Raw genomic sequence first — 21,705 nt, 5'->3', positions numbered from 1 at the left:
AACACTGGGAAGATGGGCCAACTAGGGTCCTGTACATGTAAAGGTACAGTTGCTCTTCCTTCACAATCCAGCTCAACTACTGTATTTTCAATTCTTTTTCTTCCAACTGCCCAAACTTATATACCAATCTAATAATGTTCATTGACATTAAATTACATACTCTCATATTGTTATTCACCTCTTAATGGATTTGTCTTATCTCTCCCAAACAGCATGTTGAACTCCTAACTACCATATTCCAGCACATACTTAGGCCTCAGAGCCCTGCTGGAGAACACTGACACTGACATGCTAGACATTAACACAAGGTGGTTGGTAGACCAGCAACTAGTCTGCATTTTGCCAAAGCAGCAATCAGTAGAAATTACTCTGACAACAGTATCTGTGTAGATTATCAAGGAAGTATCAACTCCAAATCAATTTTATATCCTCTTATCTGGACTCCCTGACTTGTACCGAGAGCTTAATACCAAGTTGTGGATCTAGCTGCTGAATGATCAAGTTTTGGGAGTTTCTGTCCCCTAACCAGACAGAACGATAGCACCACCTCTATTCAGACACCTCTGTTCAGTATGGAGTAGAGAGTTGATACAACAGGACAGGACACAATCTCAGGCATTATCTCCATTCTTACGTGTATTCTCTTCATTTCTTCAAGTGAATCATGAAACAACCACAGGATCGGCAGGAGAAACCTATGAAGTATATCCAAGTAAGACATGTTTTCATTAGTTCTGCTTCTGGCAAATGGAATTTGTTTGATCATCTTAGTAATAAAAACATTGCCACTTACATTTTAAGTACATCGGAGAAATTTGATCATGAAGTTAGAATCCACATATCTCCTCATACTCTTAGAAAGCAGTGTGTGACTCCATAAAAGTGTGAGGAGAAAAAAACGTCTACAGCATCTTTTTATTTTCTTTATCATTGCTTTAATGCACTTTAAAATTTATCTACAGTAAGTGGGAACAAAGAAACAAAAATAGACATTTCTTTGTTTTTCATAAATAACTACTCTGTATTTGATAAAAATCTCAAATCATTATTTTATCTTCCCACAAATACAAATTTTTTTCTGAAATAATGTCAGCAAATTATGTATTTGAGACTAACATAACCAACCACAACTGCTGTTCTACTCATTCCCAGGAACAAAACAAAAACAAAACTTCTTACCAAGATGCTCTGGGTTTTCTTTTGTTAATGCTATGGATTTTGAATTATAATCATCTACCATTAATAATTTATAGATTCAAGTTGATTGTCTACAAATACAGTATCACTGGCTCTGATTCGGTAGTTCTGGATTGGACATGCTAGTGATGATATTGCATGATAGGCACTAGACATATATGGAAATCATTAAAAAGTATTGAATGCCCTGGACTCAAACCACTGACTCGGTATGTGCCTCATTTGGCTCAGTAATAAATTCACCTGCACCAAACCCGTATCAAAAGTCACTAAATCTTTCATATATATAATATATATTATGTATATATACACCCACAGCACATACATACTATACATACAGTTTGTAACAACACAAAATAATATTGTCTTAAAATAAACCATAGACAGTATCCTGGCTGAAATCAATCCTGTATTTGTCATCAAGCTGTTAGAAGCCTTTGAGAGTTCCAAGTCAGGTTACTTTGTTATTTACAAACTGCCTGCTTTCATCCTGATTTAATGTTCTTGGTAACTTCTCTTTCAGAACCACCCTCCCACCTAGGCACGTTTCTTCCCCAGGATCACTTGGACTTGGGAGGCAGAGAGCGCAGGCAGAGGACGCAGGGAGTTGTCGGCCACTGCACTTCACCCCGGCCTCCAGCTGTGATGTCCTCAGTCCTGTTGGCCACATTTGGTGTTAGGAAGCAATTACACAAAGCTTGTCCCTCCTACCTGCCTTGGTCTTTCTGTGGAGCACAAAAGGTAAAGAAGCCTCTTTAGCAGGGGTAGAAGTTAATTAAAATATATAACTCTATTTCCTAGCTCAGGGGTTCCCCTCCCATGCTCCAGAGTGCAGGTCATGGCTGTTAGTGAGGGTCGAGGTGGGATCCGTGAGGTTTTCTCCTGGCAGCCAGTGTCAGGATCAGTGCAGCCCTGGCCCAGAAGGAAACAGCCTAATGAATACCACTTGGAAACAATGCCGCTGGCACATTTTTTAAGCTTGTACATACACACTGTTAACACACAACACACACACACACACACACACACACACACACACACACACACACACACACACACACACACACACACACACACACACACACACAGAGGCCCATCACTGGAAATGGTTACATGAAGATATGACAAAGGGCTTGCAAGGATAAACCAATAAGGCACCAAGAAAAATAATTTTCAGCCAGTTTAGACCAAAATGTGAGGAGGTTAGTAACATAAATAAAAAAGACTTCCTAAAATCTGGTCAACTGATTCACAGAGAGGTCACATTAATTCCTTTAGACAAGCTTTTAAATCTTTGCCCCCTAATCTATCAAGTGAAAATTTGAGCCATGAGAGGGACAGCCCAGAAGCTGTACAAGTGAGACTAAACTGGGCCCTAAAGCCTCTGCAACTTCACAGAGCTGGTGTGAAAAAGTTGCTAAACCACTCCACCACCTTTCATTTTATAACTGTTTTCTTAAGTATGGATTATTTGCATCACAAAAATGCAAATAGGGAAAATCTTGTGTGTGCACACACTCGCGTGTGTGTGTGCGTGTGCACACATGCTGCACGCGTAGTAATAGGGATGAATATAAATAGGTCTGGCTTCTCTAACCCGCATAGGGGATGGGGTGGTTGATATTAGTAAGACTTCATGGGCGCAGGTGGGCTTTATCTTTTGAGGGGTTAGGGGGAGTCAGGGTGAGAACAGAGACTGAAAACAGGTAGCTCTGGAAGCTGGTCTGCAACTAGACCCCCAAAAATATTGCCTATATTGTCTCCCCTTGGCTTAGTATACCCTTTTTGTCTTAACTTTTTTTTTAAAGGTAAATTGGTTGTTCTTTTTAAGTATGGTATGTTGCCAAAATGAAAAAACAATTCTTTAAAACAAAGAAATTACTTCATCCCAGTACTTTTAGATACACTATGCATCGTTTCTAGATTCCTCCACAAAGAAAAAGAAGAAAGGGGACAACCCAAAATAAGCACATTGACTGAAGGCTGCAGAACAATCTATGTGCCTTCTGGGAAGACATACTAAATGAGGGAAAGGTCAAGGTGCTCAGAGAAGTTCCTCACTTGAAAAACAGGAGAGGGATTGGCCCTCAGACAAGGGAATCTATTTCAAGGTTCTAAGAAGCTTCTGAATAAGTAGAGGAGTAAGATTTGCAAAAAGTTCTGTAGCTATGTGTATTAGGTTTTGTCAAATCCACTCAAATTTTAACTTAGATTCCAAGCATGAGTGTGTAAGCGCAGTGCATTTTTTAATAAACGTGAACTGCTTTTGAGAGTCCTTAAAACTAATAATACCAGGCTTCCCCCCACCAGAAAAGCATTTAAATCCACTACAAGAACTGTGCATTTGTTTACTTAGCACCCATGAACTGAAAATTGACCTGGGCTTAAATCTTACTTTTCCGACTTTAGTATAACTGAAGCACAAATGTCTAGACTGGTTTTCTAGGGAGGCATTCTCAAATTTTAGTTGCTTTAGCCATTTTAGCTCTCCAATCCCTGGTCACTGTCACCCCCTCTTCCCCAGTCACAGCCTCACACTCTTCACGAAGGAATGGTTAAACAGATTAGGTAAGCAAACAGTTCTCTAACAGCAGTGTGTGTGTTTGTGTGTGTGCATGCACATGTGTGTGCTCATCAATATCCAGGCTTCCTCAGAAAAAGAGGAAAAGGAAAATATAGTGAGGTAGGGTAGCAGCCTTGCTCCTGTTGTAGCAGTTCACTATCCCTACTTTAAAAGCTTATGCAGGTGTGTTATTTGTGAGGGTCTCATTTGTTTTCAGAGACTGCAGAGAACAAGGTCTTGCTGCTTTGGGACTATCTGGCTACAAGCTAGTCCAAAGTCCAGGGACACTTATTTTCCCTCATTGCTGCCAATGTTTATTCACAGGTAGCCAGCCTCCCTCCCCCCAGTTCATGCACCTCATTCAGGGTGGGTGTGGTTTCTAATCACAGCGCTCCAGGAGAGGAGGAATAAGAAAAGCAAAAAGACTGTTTAACATGATAAAAGAGGTGGGATGGGGTGGAGCAGATAAGAGAAGTGTTAGAAATTTATCACTGGAGGTTTATCCCGTTTAGTCCTTCCATCTAAAAAGGAGCTCCGTTTCAGAAAAAGGGAGTGGGTTTACCTTCAACAAAATTATAACACGTTATTATTCTTTAAAAATTGGAAATCACTGAGGCTATTAAGAAACACCCACTCCTTCTGTGTCACAAAGCTGCCATCTTAACAGTGTAGAATTCAAGCTCAACCAGTTACCATCCCTAGGTCCTCACGATTCCAAATATTTATACCAGACACTCTATAATGCTACCTCTAACTTGTGCAAGATAATTCTGGTGCTGTTAAGAATGAGAATGATGACACATACGATAGAAAAGAAACTGAGAATCGATAAACAAAGCTAGGATGAACACAGTCACTAGTAGGAGATTATTCCCTAACCTTGTCACTCATGGGAGTCCATAACTGCCTTATGCTCCCCCTCCTTGGTATGATTTGGGGTCTCCCCTAACTCAGGACCTATAAACAGGGACAAGCTGCTCACCTTAGAACATTTTGGACACTTGAGCAGTAGAAGGAGAAACAAGCTGAAAAGCACACTTGTCAACCTCCCAGTCATGCAACCTAAACTTTCACTGTTCACATTTTTTTTAAACAGACACAAATATAGGAAATATATTTTCCCAATTTAGACCACACAGTTCACAGAAACCTGAACCCAGTGGAACTTCATTATAATGCCAACCTTAGGTTTGTAAAGCCCCCAAATCAAAGATAAATTTTGCTGCCAAAATGCAACAAAGTTAAAAATTAAGAAAACAACATATAAATTAAAAACAGGTTCCCCTAAAAAAGGCAGTAAGAGACGTAAAATAGAATACACGTGAGCTGAGCCCGTTTGAGAAGTCCTGGGACTGGAGCTCCCTTGGAACGGCCCCTTTTCCCTCTCTCTCCAAGTTGCCCCAGGAGGGGGCATCGGCACCAGGAAGGTAAACGGAAGTGAACTTGGCAAAGCTACCAAACAAAACACCCCCTCCCCCCCAACTCCCGGCCTCCCGCGGCCTCCGCCTCCTACACGTGCGACAGGGACACCTGCTTGTGGTAGGCGGCCGCGGCGGGGCCCGCCGGCCCGGTCCTGCCCGTGAGCGCTGCGCTCGCCTCGGCATAGTCCGCGGTGGCCGTGGCGCCGCCGCTCTTGTGGCCCCGCCGCGGGCGGCAGCAACAACGGCTGGTGAAGCGCCGCCACGACTCCACAGTCTTGCCGGACCAAATCCAGACGCCCGACGTGATGCCCACCACGAGGCACATGAAGTACTTGAGCATGAGCACCCAGTACTCGGGCTTGGCGCGCGGCTGGCCGGCGTCGGGGCCGGGGCAGGCGCAGGTGAGCGCAGCCTCCCAGCTCTCGCGGTAGTGCTGCTCGTACAGGTAGCAGGCCACCACGATGCTGGCGGGCACCGTGTAGAGCAGCGTGAAGATGCCGATGCGGATCATGAGCTTCTCCAGCTTGTCCGTCTTCGTGCCTCCCTGCTTGATGACGCTACGGATGCGGAAGAGCGACACGAAGCCCGCCAGGAGGAAGAGCGTGCCCACCAGCAGGTAGAGGACCAGCGGGCCCAGCACAAAGCCGCGCAGGGAGTTCAGGTTCTGGTTGCCCACGTAGCAAATGCCGGCTACCGGGTCCCCGTCCACAGAGCTCAGTGCCAGCGCCGTGATGGACTTGACGCTCGGGATGAGCCACGCGGCCAGGTGGAAATACTGCGCATAGCCCGCGATGGCCTCATTGCCCCACTTCATGCCAGCCGCCAGGAACCAGGTGAGCGACAGGATGACCCACCAGATGGAGCTGGCCATACCGAAGAAGTAGACCAGCAGGAAGACGACAGTGCACAGCGCCGGGCCCGTCGTCTCATAGTGAATGTGGCTGTGCTCGCGGCTGCAGGCGACGCTGGCATGGCCCACGACCAGGCGCACCAGGAAGCCGAGCGACACGCACAAGTAGCAGGCTGACAGGAAGATGATGGGGCGCTCAGGGTAGCGGAAGCGTTCCATGTCTATTAGGAAAGTGGCCACGGTGGTAGAGGTGGAGATGAAGCACAGCACAGACCACAGGCCAATCCAGAAGGTGGCGAACGTGCGCTCGTCGGGGCTGAAGGAGGGCTGGTAGCACGGCACCGCGCAGTTGGGCACCTGGCCCGTCCGCACCTTGTTGTAGAGCGGGTGCGATTCCTTCAGAATGGGCACGAAGGGTTCACGGCACTTGCACACCGACGGGCCCCCGGCGGCGCACTCGCTCCCAGAGGCCGGCACCCCCGGCGGGCCTGGGAGGGTGGGCTTGGCGGGGAAAGGCCTGGGGGGCGCCGTAGTGGCCTCACTGCGGTTGTAATCCATGCATAGGACCTCGGCGTCCCGGCCCAGCACCGGGAGGCGGTCGCAGCTCATGCGCTCCGGCCAGGCGAAGCCGTACTGGCGCATGAGCGGCGAGCAGCCGGCCTTGGCGCGCTCGCACACGGAGCGGCAGGGCGGCAGCGGCTTATGGTAGTCCGGCAGGCAGATGGGCGTGTACATGGAACACAGGAAGAAGCGCAGGTCCGGCGAGCAGTGGATCTCCACCAGCGGCCAGAACTGGTGCACCTCCAGGCCCGCCTCGTCCTGCGTGTCGTGGTTGAACTGGTTGGGCATGTGGGTCAGGTTATAGCCGATGCCGCGACACATGGGCACCGTGATTTCCTGGCACACAGGGGCCTTGGAGGCGGCCGCCGCCCGGCCCGCCAGCTGCGCCAAGACCAGCAGGAGCAGCGAGGGCGGCGCGCACGGGTCGGACCGAGCCATAGCCCCCGCTGCCCTCGCCTCCCGCAGCCCGCGCGGGGCCAGAATGGGCAGGGGAGACCGGGGCCGGCGCTTCCCCTCCGCGGACTCGCGTTGCGGCGCCGGGGCGGGCAACCTGTTGGCCTCTTTTCCTCTTGAAGAAGTCCGTCGCGCGACAAACTGTTTCGGGAAGGAGCTGCTTCTGCAGGCGCGTTCAGCACTGCGCCGGATAGGGCTGGGGAGGGACGGTTAGGGCTCCGATTCCAGGGAAAGAACTCTTTAAAAAAGAAGGCGGGGGAGAAGAAAAATTGCAACCACTCCCAATTAGAGGGGCGTCAACGGCTTAGGCCCCACAAGCGGTCTCCAGATCTCTAAGTTAACGCTCACTCTTCCCTCCCCCCAGCTCCTGGAACCAAACTCCAGACTCCCTTCTCTGCTCCCCGCCTCCCTCCCCTCTGGGTCCGCCAGGCTGTACCTCAGAGTGCGGGCGCTCAGCAGCCCCCAGAAAAGGGCAGAGGGCTCGGGAGAAGAAGGAGAAGGGGAAGGCGCGGGCTCTCACCTCCGCGGATCCCGAGAGACACAGTCCGCAGCCAGCCTGGGTAGTCCGCCGCTGGGACACTCCGCTCAGAAACGCGACTCAGACCCCGGCTGGCTCCGGGAAAGTTTGGCGATAAGGCTGGGTACTGAGATGGCGGCACATGGCAGCAGGTGGGGGCGTCTCAGAGAGGGGATCGCCCCCACAACGAGGTCGCCGCAGGCCGGTCACTAGCCCTCTCCTCCGGGCCCCCCCGCATGATCCGGGAGGGGCAGGCAAGGGGCAGGCCGTGCGTTGTGCCGGGGTCCGGGAGCCGGACGAAGGGCGATCGTGCCTGGCAGCACCTGGGCGAGAGGAAGGCGGTGTGCGGCGACAGGAGATCCCGCCGCCTCACAGCACCGCGCGCAGCCGGCGCTGGCCCTGCCGGGACTGCATGGTGCGCACCCGCCGCCGTGTCCCGCTCGCTGCTCGCCTCCTCCCCCTGCAGGGGGCTCCGCGCTCCAGCGGACTCCTGGGGGAGGTGGCGGCTCTCCCAGGACGCGCCTGGCTCGGCTCCTCCCCCGCGCTCTCTCACCCTTTTGCCCACCTCCGGCGGGCACTGAACGGCGCGCGGCGGAGGCAGCCGCGGAGTCACGGCCGCGGGCTTGACTAGGCTCTCCCGCCCCGCCCGGGTCACCTGCCTCTAATGCCCGCCGGGAGGCCCCGCCCCGGCCCCTCCCACTGCGCTGGGGCTCGGCTGGAGGGCCGCCCCGCCACGCTCTCCACGCGTCTCCGCCCACTGCCCCGCGGGCCTGGCGCCCTCCGGCCCCTCCCGGAGCGGGCTGCCGAGGAGCTCGGGCCAATCCCAGGCCTGGAAGGGACGGAGGCGGGGCGAATGCTAATCTCGCCTTGAGACCTGGGGCGGGAAACCCACCCTGAAAGTCCCTTCTGCGTGGTCTGCCGGCGCCCGCGGGTTGGGCCTCGCCTTCCTACATGCAACCTTGTAGTTTATGGACGCTTGTTTCCGGAGCCCCTACCAGGTCTCTGTGCTGCCAACCAACCTTACCAGAGCTCAGCGTTTGAAACAACTGCTCAAAGAATTACGCTTAACCGCGGCACTTCTCTCCCCTCTGCGCTGTCCTCTTACCAGGTGAGCTCAAGTTGAGAGCAGAGCGACTTCTAATTGAGCCCTTACTGCTTGCGGGACAGCGTGTTAATCGTTTACGTCTTAAGACAAGATCTCAGATCCTTACAACTTTATGAGGCAGGTACTCCTTACGGGTGATGGAGTTTAGAAATTTGACGAAGTTCCCCAAGAAAGCCGCAAACTAGACAATCTTGTTCATCTCGGTATTCCGAGCTCCTGGCACATAGTAGGCGCTCAAGTAGCAAACCCAAGATTCGAACTCAGGTAGTTGGGCCGTGGCATCCACAATTTAAGCCACTCTCCCCAATACTGCCGGTAACCCCCAGGCTTCAACTTTTGCTTTTGCATTTCGTAACAAAATCTTGTAACAAGAAGGTGATTTTCTTTCTGTGTTTGGAAGACTCGAGAGATGTCAGTCCTTTATCAGTCGAGGTTTTAAAATCCAAGGCAGTTCCAAAGTCGCCCGCAGAGAGAAGCAGAGCTGGCTCGGGGCTCTGCAAAGGGCAGGCGCCAGGCCCCTGGGGCTGCCCGCTGCTCGGCCGCGCACTCGCGCGCCGCCGGGCCGCGGGAAGACCTGATGGGCGCCGGGACTGCTGGGACACACCGGGAGCTCTCCAGATAGGTTATTCTTCAAGTTTTAAATGCCCTAAAAATGCCTCCTTTCTACGTGTTCTAATTAGAGTGGAAGACTGAGGTGGTTAGCATTCCTGAAATTCATTCACACGCTTACAAAGAGGGTTTGAATTGTTTCCCACTACCCCACCCCTTCCTTTCACTGGGAAGAAGGCGAAAAAGGCAGGAGGGCCTGGGGACTTGAAGGACTTAGGACCAGAAGAAAGGGCTGAGACAGACGGCAGTTACTGTCTTCCTATTATTCTCGATCCCGTTTGCACAGACTGGGAGACTAAGTTGCACAACAGCCTTCTCCCTCCTGTTTATCAACAAGGCTTTGTGGGAAATAACGAAGAATATGTGTATGTCAATCCTAGCCTCAAAGTTAAAAGGAATAAATACCAAACGCTTCACAAACATCAGGAACTGTTAATAAATATGTTTAAAATGTACATTACCTCTTTCATTCCCTGGAATTCTACAGGTGTTCATATTTTATCTCTTTTGTCCTTTGAAAGTACTTGGCACTCTGGGTCGGCGAACATCCCAGGGTTGAAAGTAGTGGGAGTTGACAGCGATGGAATAGCAATCAGAAAGAAAGGGAAACCCTCAGTGGAAAGTATGTACACTGTGAACATGCCTAGGGAGGGCTGTCTCCTTCTGTGCCCTTTATGCAACGTGTGTATTAGTGGGGATGGACAAGTGTTGGCTAATAATAAAAATTATTTGAAGTTGGAGAATGCTAATCACTCACACTGGAATTTAGCCAGAATATTTGTGTTATTTCACTTTGTTCTGACTCCGACGATGTTATCTACTTATTTGTAAACCTCTCTCTTTGAAATCAACGGTAAAATGTTATTTTTGCTTGGAGATCTCTAATAATAGCAATAATAGCAGCAGAAAACTATGCCGAAAGAGATTTATTTTGCATTGTATAGTTTTTGTATCATTTACATTTTTGTTTTTGTTTGCATATATTACCTCAGTTTAAAGGCAGTTTAAAATATGTTCACTGTTTAACACATATTAGACAGGATGCTAAATAATTCATTTACATTAGCTCATATAATCCTCAAAACAGATGAAACTGGCATCTATAAAGACTTGTTTGAAGTTACTTATTAAGTCCATGGGTAGGATAGAAATCAAAAGTTTCTCCTGAGTCAATTTATTATTCAACAAACTAGAGAACACTAAATTAGTTTTTGATATGCAATTTTTAAGCATCTACAACATTAAAGCATTCTTATCTATCTGTTGTCCTTCTATGTGGCCATCCATCCATCCCACAAACACTAAGTTTCTCAGTTAAAGACACTCACTATTGCTATATTAAACATGTTTCTACAAAGCCAAATTTATGAAATTTAACTTAATTATTGTCCAATGGGTGTTTATTAATTGATGAAAATATAGAGAGAATGCTAAACATTCTATCTAGTAAGGGTGAGATTCTAAAAGTTTTGAAACATTGGTTTTGGATTTTTGTCAGGGAATAGTTACAGCATTTTTAATCTCACTGGACTTGTGTTGATTATACATATATTATTATGTTGAGATGAATGGACATGTAGCCTTTGTAAACTCTTCAATATATTGATAATCAAGCCTGAAACAGTATGCTGCACATAGATGCTTTCGATGAATATTTGTGAAATGAATGAATGGATGGGAGCTGAGGTGAACTTTTGAAACTTTAGCAACTGGCATTGAATCCTTGAATACAGTGATTCGGTTACACATACAATTATACATACAATTATGAGCTATACCTCCCAGGTTGATGGTAACCTGCTAAATGCCGAAGAGTCTAAAGGTTGGCTCTGCCTTTACTACCTGTACTCCCTTGGGCAAATCACCTAACAGCTCCAGTTGTCTTTCCTGGTCTGTAAAATGGGCTTAAAAATAGTTACCTCCTTTCAGAGCTGTAGTGAGGTGTAAATGAATTTGTATGGTAAAGGGCTTAGAACTATGTCTAGCAACTGGTAAGTCTATGTAGGTGTTAGTTATTATTATTAGTTTCTACTATGGTTCATTCTGTTTTTCTGATTTCCCAATCTTCTATATTTTCTTTTGTATGTTACTTTAATAAGAGAACAAAAAAAGCTACATTTTTAGATGTACTTTATGTCTAAATGCACTTTCAGCTGTCACCAGCTATCTCTAGTATTTAGATATTAGCTAAATATTATGCCAAAGCAGGAATCATTTTATTTTCCCAGATCAAAGTGCGTACACCTGACCTCAGCAAGCAGCCCATGTGTGTGCAAGCACCCAGAGTTCTGGCGCAGTATAGATGGACAGAGGCCAACACGAATCCCACATAGGCATCTCCAGACTAGCTCCTCACATGTCCTAGAGCACTTCTCCTTCTCTCATTAGATCAGACACTTCCAGACAAGAAACCAAGACAGCAACCAGAGGATTAAAATGATGGGTCATTTATCCAGGTTCGAATGTCTTGTTCACATTGTAAGTGGAATAACTCAACTATAATCTTTAGTCCTCTCCCTCCCTCACCGTGGTAGAGATTATAGGAAAGTAAAAGCTTCTTTCTTTTCATCCAGAGGTAATGGAAGTGCTAATCTTTCTCACATTGAGTAGTAGCTCTTAGCTGCACATTGCAATCACCTGGGGAGCTGTAAGAGCCATGGATGCTTTGCCTATTAAATCAGAATCTGTGGTTAAGGGATCCAGATACTGTTTTTTAGTTTCCTTTCTTCTGTTGCTATCTTGTTTTTTACTCTCCAGGTAATTCTGATTTACAACTAGGATCAAGAACCAATGGACACAGGGCGTTTTGTTATTTACATAATATAGACTCAAACATGGGCCTGCCTGGATCTTCTGCAAAAAGGGTTAATCATAATAGTATGTAAAACAGGACACCTTGGAAGATGGTATAGAGAAGTGCATTCTAGTCTAATTGCATCTGAGTCTGTTTGGGCTGAAGGAAAACTTACGTAAAGCAGCAAAATTGTGGCACAATGATGATACAGTTAACAATGATGACTATAACAATAGCATCTGATGGGTATTGAGCATTTCCAATGTGTGTGCACTATTCTAAGCAGTTTACACATATTGTCTCTTTTCCCTTTAAGAATCCTGTAAGGTTGATATTATTACCCCCATTTTATAGATGAAGAAACTGAGGTCCAGACAAGTTAAGTAACTTGTTGCACAAGCCTATAATCCAACTTCTTGACTCTGAAGCCCATGCTGTAATGAATTGCAAGCCTTGTTGGGCCAGTAGTAGATGGTCCTGAGAACCACCAGATGATAAATCTTGAGATAAGCAAATTCCCTCGTTCCCTTAGCATCACTTTCCTGGGGACCAGGTCAAATCTTCAATTCTGGTGTGGCTTCTAATGTGTGGGAGCTAAAGTGTGGAAAAGCTGAGGGTTCTGGATTCTATAAATCTAGAGTAACTCAAGAGCCAGCCTGTTCTCTGGGCTTTGCACATCTGGCCTGATGGGGGGTGCCCCTTAAATTAGATTTCAGAAACTTCCTGGTATCTTGGCAAAGGATGCTTCATCAGGTCAGCAAATACTGAAGCAGCACATGCTGTGAGCCAAGCCCTGGTGCTAAGGGAACAAAGTTGATGTGGCATGGACTCACCAGGCAGGGCATGGTAGGAGCCCAGAGTGCCCAAACTGATAGCTCAGGGGAGACCCAGGCTGTGACTGGGAAGCTGAATACGAGTTAGGGTTTAGTACAGGAAGTAGAAACAACTCCAGGTATTTCAAGCAGAGCAAGATTTAATATAAGAATCAAGCAGGGGCTGACAAAATTGTTGAAGGACTGGAGGGGCAGAAGTCGGAGGCTTCCCCTGGTCTATTGAGTTCAAGTGTCCACTATAGTAGCTATGTTCCAGAAGTGAGGATGGTGCTGCTGGGAAAACTGTTTTTCACACACACAAAATTGGTGACTAGAATGGGGACAGGACCCAAATTCCATGGCGTTAAATGCCTCTGAACTTTACCTCTGGAACCTTGCCTGTCTGCAGGAACAGCAGCAGAAATATGCCTTCTGCTTGCATCTGCCTGTCAGATCTCACAGGAGTACACCTGGAGGAAGGAATTTATTTCACATATAGACCCTAGCTGCGGAGGAGTCTGGGAAATGTAGTCTTGAATTTTCCGAGAGCTCCAACTAAAAGGATAGTGTGGAGGCCTGAAGAGGCAATCCTCAGTATGCGCTACACGTGAAAAAAATGAGAAACGCTTCCTAGACAGAGGAATCAGTACAAGTAAAGGACATCAGGCCACAAAAGAACCCAGTCCAAGTGGTGGACAGCTGGGCACGACTAGGCTCCCAGGGAGTTACAGAAGCATCTGAATCAAGGGTTTTACCTGAAAGTGCACCCATGTCTAATAAACATATTTTATAATTAATTAGATTCACACATACACCCTACACATAACTTTATTTCATTGCTATAATGCTTGAATCATTCAACTGCTAATGCAGAAGGGGAAAGGAAATGAGCAAACCGCACAAAAAGGAATAAGCAGAACTGTTGGCTGGTATTCGTCCACAATGAGAACAGGACGTTGACCTTCTTCAAGTTAGTGTTGCAAACGTTGTTGATTACCTACCCAAGAATCATGTCCCCTTTTCCCTTCCTAACAGAACACCAGCTTTTTGTTTTGTTTGGGAATCTGTCCTTTTCTGCATAGCCATGTGCTTCAGGAGGGGCAGGAGCTCCAGTTCAAGCCCCAAGATATGACCCATGGTTAGTCCCTCTGGTCACGTTGCTCCCCTTCTTTTCAGTATTTAAGTCACATATACGCATGGGGCACAGTTCTGGCCCCAAAGGGAGAGGGCCAATGTGAGTCAAGTATGTCAGGAGACACACAAAAGAGAAACAGCCCTCTCTCCTGTTGGGTATTGGTTTTTCTGCACTGTGGGCACCATCTTGCAAGCCCGAAAGAGCCCAGACAGCACCTAGTAGAAGGATGACGCTGAGGCTGCCTGAGCTGACTGCCTCCAGCCTTCTTGCAAGATGATGCGATACACTGTCTGTTTTTTAATCCAGTCGAGTCAGTGTTTTCTGTCACTTGCCGTAGCTACTATGTGCAGTCTGAATACTTAGGATGAGGATCTGCCCACTTAAACCAGGCTAATGGAAGTCTCTGAAGACATTTAAAGACAAAAAATTATTCCCTTTATTCAACAAAAAATGTTATTCATCCTTCAAAAGCATTTAAGACCCACTGAAATGTCACTTCTGTCTAGCTGAGTTATTTGTTACTTCCTATATTCCCACAGCCTTTCTGCCACTCCTCTACTATAGCATTTTACTCATCCACTTTTTCAATAAATATTTACTGAGTACCTATTATGGGGGGATACAGCAGGGAACTCAATGTTTGGAGAGTCCAGTATCATGGGAAGACAGAAAATAAATGAAAAAATGTAAATGTGATGACTCTTATCAAAAGGAAAAGCAATTCTTATGGCAGCATTTATGAGAAAGAGAAATAACTACTTTGAAATTTACTTTATTGTACTGTGACTATCTGTTCATATATCATTTTTTTCCACTAGATTGTGTGTTCTTGCCATCTCACATCTTCCAGCTTCCCTGGGAGATTGTGCTTTCCGCTGCAGAAACTTCTCCCATCCCATGTGTTCTTTGGCAATGTGATGACATTCCCCAAAGGGGAGGCAAATAGGAGGTCCTAAGTCCTCTCCCCTTGAATCTCAGTGGACTTGTGATTGTCTTGACCAGTAGAGTTTGTTGAAAGTGATGCGCTGGGATTTCCATGGGTAGGTCACAAATGTCTGTGCAGCTTCCACCCGATTCTCTTGGACAAACACTTGTTTTTTTGAAATGCTCCCTCTTGGGACACTCCCTCTTGGGACCTGCATGAAGATGCTCTAGCTGAGAGTCCCACTGAGTGAGCCTTCAAGGCATCCCAGGCCAGGTATCTGACCTATGAGTAAAGAAGCTTCCAGATAATTCCAGAAGTCACCCGTGGCTGTTCAGCTCTTCCCAACTGAGGTCCCAGATAATCATGAAGCAGAGCCAGGCCATCCCTGCTGTGCCCTTCCCAAATTCCTGATCCATCACATCTGTGAAAATAATAAAATGTCTCTTGGTTTAATGCCACTAGTTTGGAGTGGTTTGTGACACAGTAGCAATGACTGGAATACCCCCAAATGTGCCTTCTGGTGAAATCTTAGATGACCTAGTAGACAACTTTTTTCTTTTTACCTGCCCCCGTTGGTGATCAGCGCACACACAGAAGCTTGAGGACTTTCATCCGCCTTACTTTCATCCTGTTAAGTCTCGCTGTTGATGAGATGCATGGGAAATGTCTAATCTTTTAACACACAAATCTTCACCATTGATCTTAATATCCTGCTGCAGTGAGTTCCCCGGGTCAATTGTGTGTAGTGGGGAAGAAAGTACTTCCTTTTATCCATTTTAAACATGCTTTCTTTTCATCTCATCTTGTCCTCTTGTTCTTCTCCAAGTAAAGCGATTTCCATTTCGTGGGTACCTAGAGGCAGAGAACTGAGTTGAGACAATAATCTTTCTTTGAGCTGGTCACCCTGAAGGCCTCTTGTCCGCTGTGACCAGGAGCAGTGGATTTCAGCTGGTGACTGAAAGGTGGTGGAACACTCTATTCTAATCAGTCACAGCTTTAGCGCCAAGGATTTAAAAAACGGTCTCCAAATTCTGTAGGAGGCAATGGGTCACCCCTTGTGGTGCTGGGAAATGGAGCACAATGTGTTGGGATGAACATTGGCTGTTTTGGGGCAATCTGGATTCAAGTGTCATCTTGTGCGTCAGCTGTGTGCCCTTGGGCGTAACACTTAACCTCTCTGGGCCTCCGTTTCCTCAGCTATAGAATGAGATTCAACCAGAGGGTCCTGTGGCAAACTTTTGCCTCTAACATTCTGTGAATTCTATGTATTTACTAGTTATTTTGAAATCTCTACTACATGAATTCCTGGGAAGAAAAATTTTGTACTCTCAAGAGTTTGCCTTTTTAGCTCTAAGTGGGGCTGGGGAAATTCCCCCCTTCCCCCTAAAAACGTTCTCTATTTTTTAATAAACAAACGTTAAGTTTTTCCAAAAACTGAATCTGAACTAGGCTTCAGTTACTTAAAATCTATTCCTGCTGTGACTCTTCTTGCAGCCTGAGCCCCTTCTGTTTGGGGGTGCACACCTAGAGCTCCTTCGACTTTGCTTCCATGAGCCTATCAGGTCTCATAGTTGCAGTGCTGGACATTTGTGCTAAGATAGCTTCATGCCAAGTGACAAGAATGTATGGGCAGGTGACAGTTTCTGCTGCATGGCCACCTTGGGAAGTGAGCTGTGCGGTAGGAACTATTTTTGTGAATCTCAAAACAGTCTGAGATCTCTTCCCAATCCTTATTCTCCACACAGAAGAAGAAAAAGCAGCAAGCATTTGGGGCTTTGGGAAAGTATTCAGTCTCACTCAGCCTGGACACATTTCACTTATTTTCTGGTCTGCTAAGTACTCCTACAACAATTGTGATTCCTAGGACTTTGTGGGCTCTACCCCTACTTCTTCAGCTGTGTATCCTGTTTTTCTCTTAGTGAATTTCACTTTCTAATCTCAAGTGGGGGAAATGCTTCTTATCTCTGATTTTAAGATTCACTACAGAATCCCCATTATCAAAGGGCTACCATGTATGGGGAGGACTGATTGCTTTTCACTGTTAGGTTAACAAACTCTGTCAATAGCAGCAAATAGCAGGACAAGGCCCTACTGAACAGAAACTTATTTGCAAGGTTAATGAAACCACCGAGGTCCTTATAATTCAGGGAGGGTATAGACTCTTGGACCAGATTTCAAATAACAAGTAGGAAAGTAACAGCAGTAAAAGTAACAAAGCATTATGTTGAAAGCCTAGAAGAGCTTTTTGAAAATATGAAGAGCTTTTTGAAAATATGTGTTCTAAGGAAGAACCCTCCCCACCTTCATAATGTACCTTATGTCCTATATGATCACAGACATCACTATCTTATCATCACCCAAATATACAAGAACATTTTGATGTTTTTGTTAAAGCCTTCAAGGAAGGTTTGAAAACATAGCAACCTCTACCTACAACAAGTACTCTAGTAGAGGGAGAGTAAAGGCAAAAGTATAAAGGCAAAAGTATTAACCTCTACTCTCAGCTGTACCAGTGAGAAAACTGAAGATCATGTAGGATGAATATTTGATTATTATTTGCTTACTGTGGTTATTTGGTAAAAAACAAGTCATAAGTGTGGTGTTTGCCCTACCAGGCTGTCTTCATGTGCCCCATGACTCCTTGGCTGCAGCTGAAAAGGGAACAGCCTAAGTACCAAACACCACATTCTCTTCTCCCTTTTGCCCTTCCTAGTCACACTTGAACTAGGGGATGAATTAAGCCTTCAAAACCCTTTTGCCCATATGGGCTACGCTTCACCAGTGCTGTTGCCCAAAGGCATTCTGCAATGATAACAGTTTCAGTAAGTGGTATACACAGAACTGGTCAAGCAGTGGGTTGGGTTGCACTTTTTTTTTTTGTAACTACTGGACTTTGTATTTTAGAGCAGTTTTAGGTTTAGAGAAAATCGAGCAGTTGTTTCAGAGCCCCCATATTGCCCCTCCTCCCACACCCACTTCCCCCTTATTAACATCTCGCATCAGTGTGGTACATTTGGTATAATAGGTGAAGCAATACTGATATGCTATTATTAACAAAGTCCATACTTTACACTAGCATTCACTCTTTGTGTTGTACAGTTCTATGGGCTTTGAAAATTCTGTACATATCTACCATTACAGCACCCTTCAGAACAGTTTCACCTAGTTATCACTTCCCCCCTAACCCCTTGCCCTCAGCCCCTGGCAATCACTAACGTTTTTACTCTTTATACTTTTGCCTTTCCTAGAAGGTCATATAGTTGGAATCATACAGTTGTAGCCTTTTCACATTGATTTCTTTTACTTATTAGTATGCATTTTATGGTTGTCCATGTATTTTCGTGACTTGCTAGCTCTTCAATTTTTAGTGTTAAATGATATTCCGTTGTTGGGAGGTACCACAGCTTATTTACCCATCTATTGGAGGACATCTTGGGGGCCTCCAGGTTTTGATCATTATGAATAAATCTGCTATAAACATCTGTGTTCAGGTTTTTGTGTGGACATAAGTGTTCGACTCCTTTGGGTAAATACCAAGGAATGCAATTGCTGGAATAAATGGTAAGAGTAAGCTTAGTTTTGTAAGAAACTTCCAGACTGCCTTCCAAAGTGGCTGTACCAGTTTGCAATCCCACCAGCAATAAATGAGATGTCCTGTTGATCTACATCAGTTTCACCTAAGTATCACTTCAAGCTAGGCAACGTTTGGTGGTATCAGTGTTTTGGAATTTAGCCATTCTAATAGGTGTGTAGTGGTATCTCATTTTAATTTGCATTTCCCTGGTGACATGTGATATGAAGCATCTTTTCATATGCTTCTCATCTGTATATCTTCTTGGGTGAAGAGTCCAGATCTCTTGACCACTTTTTAAATCGGGTTTTTATTTTTTTAATTGCTGAGTTATAGGTGTTCTTTATACATTTGGGTTTCAGGTATGTGTTCTACAAATATGTCCTCCAAGTCTGTGGCTTGTCTTAGTCTCTTAACAGTGTCTTCTACAGAGCAGGTTTTAATTTGAAGGAAGCCTAACTTATCAAATTTTCTTTTATGGATCATTATTCAGGTGTTGTATCTAAGAAGGTACTTAAATGTCTGGGAAATAAAAAGAGATCACTGGTTTCCAGGAAGCAGCTTGAAAAATCTTTGATAGCTGTCATAGGCAGTCCTGCTGGCTCTCCATCAGCCAAAACCATGAACACCGAACATCTCCCGCCTGCTCCCACCTTCCCATCAGCGCCCTTGTCCCGACCGTGCCATTGCTTATATATTTCTGCAGCATGTGTGGACTCCACCAGTTTGAATTTCATAAGCAGGAAAGATTTAAATTCAGTTGTTTGCTATATTATTGCTCCTCAGTTCTCCATGATTTCTTAGGTAAATTATTTTTTTAAGGCTAGGAAAGTATTCAAGTCTTTCTAACAGAATTATCCAACTGATCTTTCTAACACAAAAGCAGAGACAAACGAGTCTGATTTATTTTTACAAGATGGTAAGTTATCTTTTTAAAGAAAAGTTATTTGCCTCTAACATTAGCAAGAAACTTCAAATTGGCAATGAAATTTGTAAGGAAGAATAATACAAAAACAAGGTATAACAACTTGTGGACATTTAGATGATCAGCAGTTTCCCAGGAACTCTCATTCTACTATAGATCCAGCCATGTATATAAAGTGACTTTGGTAATTGTCACTAGCAGAATTAATTTTCTCGCTCTCATACTGCCATGCTTTGTTTGTTAACTGTATCGTAGAATGTCTTACAGCCCATCTTGTGCTAATTGTACTTTTTAATCTACCTCCACGTGGACCCTTTTAAGACAGGCATCAATGGTGTTCACAACCCAGTTCAGAATCTTCTGCACAGCAAGTTCCATTAAGTACTTGTTGAGTTAATTTGTTAAATCTTATCCAGTCATACTCACTGAGTGCTCAAGAGAACTGTAGTTTTGAGGAGTCGCATCTATAAAAGAATGTAGGGAAATGAACAGGTTCTGGGAAATCATCCAAAATTCCTGAAATGCTGAAATATAGAAGGAAAGAGGAAAGAAGACAGAGCATACTAAAGATGTTGAAATGTACGGAGGACTGACGTAGGGCAGGACTGCTCTTCATTTCCCCAAAGATTAAAAGAAGGAGGAAACAGTACAGTTGCAGAAATAAAATGAAGACTCAGGAAGCATGTGAAGAGGATTTTTTTTACCCTAGGGTTCTTGGAATCCTGAAGGAGATAAGCAGATCGCAAACAAGAGTAGTTGTAGTCTTCTCCTAAGGGATGCATAACTGGGTTGACTTCAGTAAGGCTAACTAAAGGGAACCCCGAGATGCTGAAGACAGGGGCAACCACGTGGTGGCCAGTTTCCTATCCACCCGCCCTTGGTCTTTGCATTTGCAAATTAATGTGCAATGAGCAAGTCATTTATTGCCACAGAAACTCAAATCAGTGCCTTTTCCTTCCTTGTAGGCCCAGTACAAGAGGGAGAGTGTTTGGAGCAAGAGCAGTGAAAATGTAAAACACTGCCAGGCAGCTCTGCTGGGAATCAGAGGCAAAGACAAATGGCTTCTTCTGAGTTTCTTGCAAATTTGCAACATTTTATAATAATAGGTTATTTACATAGCCCTCAGTATGCAGGAAGGTAAACGGGCCTCGGGAGAGGAGGAGTCCCAGTCTGAGCGCCAGTTCACAGATGAGGAAGCAGCAGTTCTGGGCGGCCATGTACGTGCCTAGCCCAGAGCCTCTTGGCCAGCAAGTGACAGAGCCAGACACTGAACCCATGTTCTATCCAGGCGCAGAGCTTGTGCCCACACTCTGTTGCCCAGTGACCTTCGGATGTGAGACCCGCCTGATCGCCCTGACTCCTGGCCACTCCTGGGGGCTTGCTGCTAGTGGCCTGAATGCCAGGTCCACGATCTGGGCCCATGACGGCCAGAAGAGCATCTGCAGCAGCTCGCCACTGTTCCTGGACATCGCAGTCACCTGGGAAGCTTTACAAAAACGTTGACTCCTAAAGATTTTGATTTAATTAGACTTCAGTGCAACTTCAGCACAGAGATGTGCGTTTAACTTTTTATTGAAGTATATTATACAAGTAGAGACATGCACATACCCAAAGTATATACGACAATGAATCTTTACAAACTGAAGGTACCTGTGTAGCCACCACCCAGCTCAAGAATCAGAACATCACAAGCACCCCGGAAGGGTGCTTCACACTCCCTTCTAGTCTCTTACCCCCACCTCACCCAACCCCAGCCACTATCCTGACATTGAGCAGCAGAGGTAGTCTGTGTCTAGAGATTTTTAAAGCTCCGCAAGTGATTCTAATGTGCAGCCATGACTGAGAATCATCATCTTACTGTTGAAGGTAGGGAAGTAAGGATGAACTAAACCGAATGCGTAGATGCAGGTAAACCAAAGTGAAAGCAATTTAAGAAACCCAAGCTACACCCATGTTTCAAGCAGGCTGCTGCCTGCCTGTTTACGTGGGTGGGTCTCATTTCACATCATCAAGTCAACAAGGATGAAAACAGTCTTGTCCTTTTTTAAACAATATCCTTCATTTAGAAACAACTTTTCTCAGCATTCCCCTCTTAAAGAACGCCTGCCATCCTGAAGGTTGCCAAAATTGCACTTGTAGATAATAGTAAAAAATTTATAGAGCGCTTTCTATATCCCAAGCCCCTTACTAAATGCTTCGTGCATTATCTCATTCAGTGCTCACAACACCCAGTAAAGATGGATACTCTTATTATCCCATTTTACAGA

The 21,705-nt window shown here is 45.6% G+C and overlaps 1 protein-coding gene across 1 annotated transcript; it reads right to left on the bottom strand.

The window, feature by feature from the left end:
• Positions 1-912: 912 nt before the first annotated feature.
• On the bottom strand, positions 913-7,034 carry FZD5 (frizzled class receptor 5). The gene has a single exon (XM_057503641.1). It carries the CDS (start codon positions 7,028-7,030, stop codon positions 5,270-5,272), a length of 1,761 nt encoding a protein of 586 aa, XP_057359624.1. The 5' UTR covers positions 7,031-7,034; the 3' UTR covers positions 913-5,269.
• Positions 7,035-21,705: the final 14,671 nt, after the last annotated feature.

Source organism: Manis pentadactyla, chromosome 6 (genome assembly GCF_030020395.1).
Source record: "Manis pentadactyla isolate mManPen7 chromosome 6, mManPen7.hap1, whole genome shotgun sequence".
In the NCBI taxonomy this organism is placed as follows: domain Eukaryota; kingdom Metazoa; phylum Chordata; class Mammalia; order Pholidota; family Manidae; genus Manis; species Manis pentadactyla.
This window is presented reverse-complemented; position numbering and strand designations above follow the sequence as displayed.